This window comes from Lathyrus oleraceus, chromosome 6 (assembly GCF_024323335.1).
Source record: "Lathyrus oleraceus cultivar Zhongwan6 chromosome 6, CAAS_Psat_ZW6_1.0, whole genome shotgun sequence".
Taxonomy (NCBI): domain Eukaryota; kingdom Viridiplantae; phylum Streptophyta; class Magnoliopsida; order Fabales; family Fabaceae; genus Lathyrus; species Lathyrus oleraceus.
Genome location: NC_066584.1, coordinates 6,737,897 through 6,748,826, shown reverse-complemented (window position 1 = coordinate 6,748,826; position 10,930 = coordinate 6,737,897). Strand labels below are relative to the sequence as shown.

Genomic DNA, 10,930 nt, shown 5'->3' with positions numbered 1-10,930 from the left:
AGCTTTTTGCAGGTTTAGATCATGAAAACACATACACACACCTCACAAAATTCTATGAAATTGTCGATACACTAGGAACTTCAAAAAACATGGAGGAAATGGTATTCCTAAGATTGTTTTCACACCCTCTGATTGGCAAAGCAAAGTAGTGATATCTAGATCAACCCACATCGATGATGAAAAATTGGAACTTGTTGGAGGAAAAGTTCTTAAACATATTCTTTCGTCAGAACAAATTCATGGAAGTTAAGACAACCATCATGGTGTTTTCTCAAGGTGCAACATAAACTCTTGCAAAGCGTGGGAAAGATACAAGCCCATGCTGAGACGGTTTCCAAACCACGATTTTGACAAATTCACACAGATACACATGTTCATAAATAGACTCCAATAGAAACCAGATTTGTTGTTAGATGCTACTGTTTGGAGTTCTCTCATGTCTAAAAATGCAAAAGATGCAACAACAATCATTGAATGAAGCTCAATGATCATAAAGGAAAACACACCAACAACCATTCCCAGAGAAAGAAAGATATCATATGACTAAACACCAATTATGTTATTCTTTCTCAAAATAAGTTATTTACCCAGGAAATGGATGAACTAACCAGACAACTAACAAAGTTGCCACAACAACTGAAAGAGGTTCATGAAGTAACTCAACAAAGGCATACTGCATTTTTTGAATTTTGCATCGAAGACCATCCAACCAGATTTTTCCTATACTGATGAAGAAGTAAAATATGTAGGCAACCAAAGGCCTGGGAAATATCAAAATGATAACTTCCCACGAAGCAAAATTTTTAATCAAGGATAGAGATTCGAACATGGTCCATCTAACAAACAACCTTTTCAGCATTACTCGCAAGCATCCACATAACAAGAAAAAACAACAAAGTTCGAGGATACACTCAACAAATTTATATAGGTATCTATGAACAATCACAAAAATAGTGAAGTCTCCATTAAAAACCATGAAACACGGGTGGGTCAATTAGCCAAGTAGTTATCAGATCTCCCAAGTAACACATTTAGTATAAATACAAATAATAATCCAAAGGATAACTATAATGATGTTCTTGTAGAAGAAATAATTGTTTCCAAAGACAAAGAAGAATGAGCAAAAGGACTAGAAGAAGGGGAACTGAAGAGTGAATCAACAAGATCCACCATGTGAAGAGGCTAACCATAATGTAGTTGTATTACCTGTTTCCATAGGTGATATGAAGGTTGGAATTGCACCTATTGATTTAGGTGCAAGTGTGAATATAATACCATTACCAGTGGTAGAAAGAATTGGGTTTCTGCAAGTAGATCCATTTGCATCAACATTACAAATGGTAGATAAGACATGTAAGACACCAGTGGGAACAATTAAAGATGTGTTGATACAAATTGATAAGTTTTCATTTTCCGTGGACTTCTTGATACCGGACATCAAAGTATACATAAAAATGCCTCTCATCTTAGGAAGACCATTCATGAAAGCAGCAAGGATGCTCATGGACATTGATATAAGTGAAGTTAAGGTCGTAATCAAAGATCGTGAGGTATGTTATAAGGTAATTGGTATTACGTAACATTGATCACTTTCAAACTACTGACGTGAAACAAATGCTTGTTGGGAGGAAACCCAATCATATTTTACATTTTTTTCTTTAAAATAATCTTTAGTTTAAACGTTTCTTTTTAAAACACTTTGATGAAAGCAAAATGTCAAAGGCAACAAAAGGTGGGCTCACTAAGCGTAAAATGGACATGCCAGTTCCTACCTAGCACGCCCAAAGGAAAGCTCAAAAGACAAACCACGAGCTCTCGACTAGCACATTCCAGCTCGCATAGTGAGGGACCCATTACAGAACATTGGGAGCCACAATCAAACTTAATATCAGCCAACCCTATCATTTTTTCTCACTCTTTCCACCTCTCCCACACTCGAAAAAACCTATCACACACTAGACAAATTCATCGAAGGACAACAACATCACATTTTTTCATTTTTAATCTAGTGCGGAGATTGATCAGGTATGTCAATTTGTGACTTAAATCTTCTACATTATGATCATTGCTGTAAAAACAAAGTAAATTCTCTGATTTAGGAATAGATTAGGGACACTTTATTTCTTCATGATGTTAATATAACATAAAGTAAGATTACTTGTATGAGCACTTGAATTGGACACTCTAGGATAAACAATAAGGGAATTTATGTATGTTAGAGATATATAGGTACTGAATGGATGTGATTAGGAAGAAATATCCATTGCAGGATGGTAAATTAATGCACTTAAATGTTCCTTTGTTATAGTGTATTTGTGTAATTTGCAATTGTAGAAATTATGCCATATCATCTAACATATCTCATTCCATATATGTTGTTTGATGAATGTTTTAGATGTCTTCAGAAAGATAAACAATTAGAAGAAAAAGACAAGGCGCAGGCATCAGTTCATTTGCCATACTATATGATGAACACAAGTTCAGAAGCTATATTTATGAGAAGCTCTACACTGAGTTGGAAAGTCAAAATTTAATCCAAGAAAATTTAGTTGAGTTGGAGGATCCGAGAGAATATTTAGATGTGGTGCATAAAATAATGCATGGGGTTGGGGTATTCTAGAAACACCTAATGAAGTTGTCAACCTTGACATAATGAGTGAATTTGGTGAATGTTTATTGGGTACGAGGCCGGCGAGTCTCATTTGGCAGAGATGCCATGCATGTTTATATAGAAGACAACTATGCAGAACACTCTATAAGGTAGGACTCATTTGAAGTGCAACTAGAAAAAGGAAATTATGATTATCATGAGATAGCCGCTGGCAATTGTAAAGTGGTAAAAACCTATCAGTTAGGACGAGATGGACTTCCCATCCATTTCAAGAGACCTGGCCTGACCATCCAAGCTCAAATCTGGATGGCCTCCTTTCTTCACAATGTTACTCAAATTATCCACACCTCCTTTTGCAACCTTGGAAATTGAACTGTTGATATGGTACATCATGAAAGGAAAGTAAGTAGACATAGAAAGGTTAATCTCCAGCAAAATCTGGGAGGTTCTAGGTTCAATTAAATACATGCTCTTGGATTCCTTAGATTGATCATGGGATTGTGCAAGCACTATGGTGTAGAGATTCCTAATAACCATCATATCAGGCAAATGTCTAAACCAAATGTTACCTTTATTGCACGTTATTATACATGTCGCAGAGATAGGATTCCTCCACCACCACCAGAGCCCTATGTTGCACCTACTAAGCATTAACGTGAAACAACAAATATTGATAGCATGGATCATGCTATAAAAGCTTGTTTTTCATATGGTTGGGATATTACTGAAGTATACCACGAAGATATGTTATTTACTAATGATTCACTAAACAGTTTGCAACTGAGGATGCAAGAACCACGTGCTTCATTTGAGCCAGTACCTACTCAAGACTAATTCATCAGCTACCTCCAATGGGCTACATATATGCCATTCTATTTTGAGCAGGGGAGTAGTTATGTGAGTGGGAGTGAAGCAACAGTAGAGTAGGCCCAAGCGAAAGATGAAGAAAAAGAAGAAAAAGGTGATCAAGAAGAAGAAGATGAAGAAATGGTTAGTGAGAGTGGTGATTAGAATGATGCTGCATATGTGACATAATGTGAAGTTTTTAAAGTTTTCATCATTTTAGTTTTATTACTTGCTGAATAATATTAGTTTATGTTATTTTTTTATGTAGTATGATTATTAACAATGTCCATGCATAATGGACTTATGTGTGTCAGTCCTTTTATACTAAGTACGTGAACTCCCTCAAGCCTCTAACCTATTCTGAATATTTTAATGATTATTGAATGTTTATCTTGAATTTTGATATACACATGACATGAAAATTGGATAAGAAAAAACAAGTGCATGTGTTGTAGTAGATGGCTCAGTAGGCGAGCCATACAGTGTGCCTAGTGCACTTTGCTGCACAAAGTTGGCTAGGTGAGAAGCATGAGGCTAAGTGAATGCCTCTATATTTTTCACTTATTATTTTGTTTTCCTAAGGTCAGGAAAATGTTTCCGATGTGGGGTGAAATGTAGTGATGATCAAAGCCAATACCCTATACTTGTTGAATTGAAGTTGTTTTTATGATTAAGTGTCAATTTATAAATAAATGAAAAACCAAAAAAATATTATCGAAAGGAAGTTTGTGTGTAGATGGTTCAGATGATGATTTGAACAAGTCAAAATGCATGGAATCATAAACGATAAGTTGATAAAAAAAAGCCCAAATAATAAATGGCATGAAAAGGGTTTTATTCTCTTTAAATGCTTCATTCATGATTAATGTCTGACTATATGTGAATTATAACATGATTATGAATTCCTTCATTTTTTCAAAGTTTGATTTTTTTATTGTCTAGTGAAAACGTGATGACATAAATTAGGAATCATAAGTTTATCCAAGTGAGATATATGCAACCTCATGTTTTACATAAATAATGAGAGTATAAATGCATGCTAACTATGTAGACTTTGCATCAGTCTTGCTATTACTTGATATGTTAGACAATCATGGATATGATCAAAGTATTGTTTGTTATTGAGTGAAAAGCTAATTGAGTAAAAAAGTCTACCTTGTGAGGGTGTGAATTCTTTGACAAACCCCTTTGAGCCTTACAAAGAACTTTTTATTCTTTTCAAATGTTACAACCTTTAGCCGATTTAAAAGAAAAACAATATTTTTCACCTTATCTTAAGGATAGGAGGACGCATAAAAACAAGGGTATTGAAAAATCAAAAGTTGGTTTGATCTTATGGTTGTCTAGACTTCATCCAAAATGATAATACCTTCCTTACCATAAATAGAGTCATCCTTGAAGTGGTCAAAGGATTGGAAAAATGAGATTTACAAGAGTATATACTTGTCCTAATCATCAATCTTCACCTCAATATTTTTCAAATCATCAATGATCTTGTGAAATTCTGCAAAGAATTCTACAATAGATTTATTATCCACCATACAAAGAGAATAAAGTTGTTGTTTTAGACATAATCTATTAGCCACTGACTTGTTCATTTATATTAATTCAAGATTGACCAACATCGCAATTGTAGTCTTCTCCCTCACGACTTATCTTAATATTTTATATTTGAGGCACAAGATAATGACATTTTTGGCCTTATCCACCATCTCAATTTTCTCAGCTTGTGTTACACTAACTTGTGAACTTAACCACCTTGTTTCACAGTGGACACCACTTGCTGTGAAAACAGATAATAATTCAAAGTTCAAACACACCAAGACTTTGATATGTGGAACAAAGAACAATAGCAATCAATCAAAAGATATGGTGTAATAAAAAATATAACAGACGAGAACATAAAGAAAATTGTTTACCTAGTATGATCAAATAGATCTACGTCTATGAGAGAAAGTAACTCTCTAACTCACTATACTTTAAAATTATTACAAACGATCACAATATGAGCTACAAGAAAATAACCTTTGGAGTTTCCGAGCTAAAATATATTTTCTACACAAATGTTTCCCAATATATCCAACTCTCAATATAAGAATCACACAAATCCAAAAAGTTTTTCAAATTCCTTTGATAACTCCAAAAAATTGTAAATCCCCAAGAATATAACCATGGAAATTTATACCATTTTCTTATTACTATAATTGCTATCTTATGCACCAGATGTTTTCAACAAACGAGTGAATCATATTTGTAAATACAAAAATCTTACAGGTCCAAGATATGATCTATTAACAAATATATCAATGAACCCATCTAACCCATCTCATGACCCATATGGATTATCGCTGCCACCATCAAACAACCATATTGTCGATGTCGTCGATTGTATCGTGCCACACCTCCTTTGCTCGTGAAAAAATATGGTAGCACTGAAAAATAATTATTTTTTTTTATAAATTATTAGGTACCTTTTTATTTTTGATTGAGGACCGGTATCTTTAAATCATTTACTTTTGAATTTTTCTTTAAAAATTCTAATATATGAGAGTGTTCATTATCCGTTATGTTTTATCAAATAAAATCTAATGATTCAATGGCACTAACTGATTTAACAACATTATTATACTAGTATATAATTTAATATCAATATGTCAACTATTTTACATGTACTACTATGATATTTTTTTAATTTCAAAAAAAAAAAATTGAAAAAAAAATATATTTTTTGGTATAAATTTTTTTTCCAGATTTTTATTTTATTTTTATGAATAACAAAAATTCTGAAAAAAATATTTTCTTTTCAAAAAGAAAATAATTTTTATTTTTAAGAATACAAAAAAAATCATATTTTTTTATTATTTCCTAAAAAAACTATATTTTTTATTTTTCAAAATAAAAAATATTTTTTGTTTCACTCTCAATAGGGTCTTGTTAACTTGTGCCCTTAAGGCACAAGTTAAGGATACTACAATTAGAAAATTTGTGTGGAATAAAACAATGTTTTAAGTTTCAAAAAATTAAATACACGCATTCCAAGAGAATATTTCTACAAATAAGTCATTAACTTGTGTTCTTGGGGCACATGTTAGCATTTATAAAAGAAAATTGATTATGAATCAATTTTAAATTAAATTAGAATTGTTTAAATTAAATCGTTTACTTAATTAACCATCTAAATGATTCATTTTTTTATGATACTATGCAATTCAGTTTAATAATATAATTTGGTTAATCATATTTTTACACGGTCGTTATTGATATCTTTTTAATATATATGCATTTACTTTTTCACCAAAGTTCATGTTTGGGAATTGAAATTTAGATGATTTTAATTTTTTTAATTGAAAATAAAACAAAAATTATAATCCATAAGTATATTATAACCGGGATAGTATAACTCAATTTAAGATTAAAGATGACTAGAATGAAGGATTTTGTTGTTTTTGCTTACCATAAAAGTTAAATGATTATCAAATCAATTCCATCAAAAAATAAAATTCACGAATGTGTGAACAATTACAATAACGAAATAAATAATATTAAAAAATTTAAAATATATAAATAATTAATTACATATTTTATTAGCGAATTGCAAATAAATATTTTTAACTAGAAACAAGCCATTGGATACGAGTACCCAAGATTTTTAAGGGTACGGAATTGCTAAACTTTTTCTTTTTCACTTACTTGAAGTTATATATATATATATATATATATATATATATATATATATATATATATATATATATATATATATATATATATATATATATATATATATATATATATATATATATATATATATATATATATATATATATATATATATATATATATATATATATATATATATATATATATATATATATATATATATATATATATATATATTATCGTAATAGAATTATATTTTGCTATTTAAAAAAAATAATATTTATATTTGTATTTGTAAAAAAAATTATAATAATTTTATTTTATACATAAATAGTTATATATCTTTTCTATGAGTGATTTTGGACCCATAAGTAGCAATAATAATGATACGAGAGAAGTAATTCACATGTGATACAAGACCTGAATGCATGACATCCCTCGCTTTAGTCGACCCTTCTTCGTGATTGATTAATCACAACCGTCCAAATGTCACCAACTCTCATTTTACCATTTTTTTCTATGATAATAAACGTGAACATCAACCTCGTAATCATTATTCTAACCGCCCTTACAACCTTGAAATGGAAGAAGCGCGTGAAAAAGGCGCATTCCTCGTGACTATTGAACGTGTTACTCTCACTCACCCTTAAAGTTTAAATTACCAGTGACACACTACTCTGGTGTTGTTCCCATTCATTCTCACTTCAACACAATGCCATCTGACAATGAAACTTCGACGATGAAGATTCGGAGGAAGCCAACATGGAGGGAGAAAGAGAATAACAAAATGAGAGAAAGAAAAAGGAGAGCCATAACAACAAATATATTCAATGGACTTCGAGCTCAGGGGAACTATAATTTGTCAAAAAACTGTGACACCAATGAGGTCCTCAAAGCTCTCTGCAACGAAGCTGGCTGGGAAGTCGAACAAGATGGAACCACCTATCGCAAGGTAACTGATACACTTGTCTCCTCTTTCTTTGTTTATTACTTGGTTACTATGCATCTAATTGTCCATTTATACTACACTTTCATTTTTCTAACTTAAATATCTAATCTTTTGGTTTCAATTTAGTTATGAGTATGATACTTTTCCTATGTAATTAGATTTAGTAAAAAATCTTATGTTAATAGTATTCAATGTTTTATGTTCATTTTTTCATTTTATAAAAGACGAATCAACCTTTGTTTGGTAGATCTTTGAATTGTATCTATTTTACAAATCAATCAGTTTAATCATCTACTTTAGAACTCACCAAGGACACCTCTTTCCACCAGATAGAAGACAATCGAGTAAAGGTAGATCGACCTCCCAAGAAAGAGTAGCCACTATCGAATTCATATTTGGCAGCTAGGATATATGGCCATAGATCCGTCGATCCCTAAACCAACCTCCATCTCCATTTACTTAACAAATCTAAGTTGACTAAACAGAGATCTCGAACCCCTAACCCACTTCTCTCCTTGGGTTTACACATATTAGACCAAATAATCTTAGAATCTCCTTTGACCCCACACGACAAAAATCTCTGTGAATCTCAACTTCTTCTCAACCTTAAGAGAGAATTTAAGGAAGGATAAGAAAAAAATTGAAATAAAATTAAGAACCAAATTAAGCAGAATTTCTTTTCCTCAAATACTAACATACACATGCCTTCAAGAGTACAACCACCTACGAATAATATTTAAAGGCGTGTTCCCAAGTTGTCTCACGGAGAGGATTAACCTCTACTAGTAAACCAAAATACTTAAAAAGAAAAAGACCCTATATTGTAGTGAAGAAAGTCTCTCACAAAACCCATGAGCTAAAGAGCCACCCTGCTTGAATCCTTAATGAATATTAATTTCACTGGTCATACACATATTAACTAACACATCAAAATGATCATGTAACGGTATCCCTATAAAATTTTAACTGTGTTTGAATTGTAGCCTCAAATTGCATTATAAATTATCATTTTTTTTCGATTTGATAGTCTCTTTCATCGGTATTTAAACATTTTTATGTAATAGTCTAACCCCATTTAGCCTCTGACACTATTATTTATAAATTTTTCATTCTCACTATTCTACAACAATTTAATGAGATTATGTGTTTCATTAAATTTAAATATGTTGAGTTTGATTTTACTCCCTTTTTGCAATATTAGTGTACATATTATAAGTAGTATTTGATGTGATTATTGTTTTTTTTAATAGGGAAATGGCAAGCCTCCACTATACAATGATGCAGGCACATCCACTAGAGCTATCCCTTTCCCTTACTCACCAAATCCAAGTCTTGTTCCTCCATCTTTTCCAACTCCAACTCCTTCATACCAATTGAATCCTATGTATTTTCCTTCTGTGATGATGTCAAGCAATTCCCCTATGACACCTCCTATCTACTCGCAGATATCAAAAGATGCCAAATCAACTCCAACATGGGATTCCATTTCCAAAGAATCTATGGACTTTTCCAATTACCCTTTTGCTACATCTTCCACCCCAGCTAGCCCCAAACACCAAAATATGCATACCTCAATGAACTTCCAACCTTTTGCACAATCTCCACCCAAGGTGCCAACTACTTCTTCCTTCAAAATATTTGGGGTTCAGGTACAACCTAGGATTGGAAAAGAAAATCATGGTGAGAGGTTCAATGATTTGGAACTCACCCTTGCAATTGGGAAAGGAAGGAATTAGGCATCTATGGGAGTTTTACATGATTTGAGTTATGTGAGAATGAGACATGAAGATTGTGTTTGATGGGTTTTGTTGTTTTTCCAACTTGTTTTGGTATGTATTTTGTTTTAATTCGTGGATGATTTGTTTCTTTGTTTGTGGATGGTTTGGTACTTTGCTTCCATTTTGATTTTTCCTAAATGATGTCATGTGTGCTATCCTAGCACAATTTATCATGGTAAGTACAAAAGTCTTTTTATATTATGTAGTGTTAGGTTTTGCGGTAAAAAAATGATTTTGAAAGAATTGATTTTGGTTAAAATTAAATTGAAAATGATTTATGTTCAAATACGTTCGTACAAAAATGAGTTCAACATTAAATTTCAATGAAAATATCATATTTAAGCTAAAGGTTACCAATCTTATATTCAAATGAAATAATTAAATAAATTTATTAAATAATATTTTTTAATTAAAGTGCATATTTAAGTAGAGATGATGGAAAATTTATTTTGAATAAAATAAAATTGTGTAGTATTAAAATTTTCCAATTTAGCAATATTTTTGTTCTTTCAAAAATAATTACAGTTTTGTATATTTTATTTTTCTCCTATTCTTTTATAACAAACAATACATCAAATATATTATATATATTTTTTTCTCTTTTCACTAATTTTCACATCTTTTTATTTTCTTATGTTCATCTCACTATCAAACACGACCAAAAAAATCAAACATATCAAAATCAATTTATATCTTAAAAATTATTTTTATATCTCTCAAATGTGGAGTCAAACTTATAATTTATAGTTTATAAATCCATATTTTTTAAAAGATTTGTTATGTAAACATATTCTTTTACAAAATTGTAGATTATTTTTGCTAACTTTTTTTATAAGCTAATTTATGTAGATTATACATTTTCTTTTCCTCTCATTATTTTACTTCTCTTACCTCAATTTGAAAAATAAATAAAAATTAAAAAAAACATATTTTTATATCATTTTTAAATATAAGTTAATCTAACCTTCGATTATATCCATTACTATAAATTCAATCAATTAGACTATTCACTACTAGATATCGACTAACTTAATATCTATTAATTATAAGTTCGCTCGTTAAAACATAATTTACCGACTATCTATTTTA

The 10,930-nt window shown here is 30.8% G+C and overlaps 1 protein-coding gene across 1 annotated transcript; it reads left to right on the top strand.

Moving 5' to 3' along the window:
- The first annotated feature begins 7,792 nt into the window (after window positions 1–7,792).
- Window positions 7,793–10,042, top strand: LOC127092409 (protein BRASSINAZOLE-RESISTANT 1). The gene is made up of 2 exons (XM_051031273.1): window positions 7,793–8,066; window positions 9,314–10,042. The coding sequence occupies exons 1-2, from the start codon at window positions 7,827–7,829 to the stop codon at window positions 9,797–9,799; spliced, it is 726 nt and encodes a 241-aa protein (XP_050887230.1). The 5' UTR covers window positions 7,793–7,826; the 3' UTR covers window positions 9,800–10,042.
- The last annotated feature ends 888 nt before the right edge of the window (window positions 10,043–10,930 follow it).

Excerpts from the sequence above, each read along its gene's own strand:
- LOC127092409 (XM_051031273.1), top strand. The coding sequence starts at position 7,827 with ATGCCATCTGACAATGAAACTTCGACGATGAAGATTCGGAGGAAGCCA. Across the intron at positions 8,067-9,313 it reads ATGGAACCACCTATCGCAAG|GGAAATGGCAAGCCTCCACT; the intron begins GTAACTGATACA and ends TTTTTTTAATAG.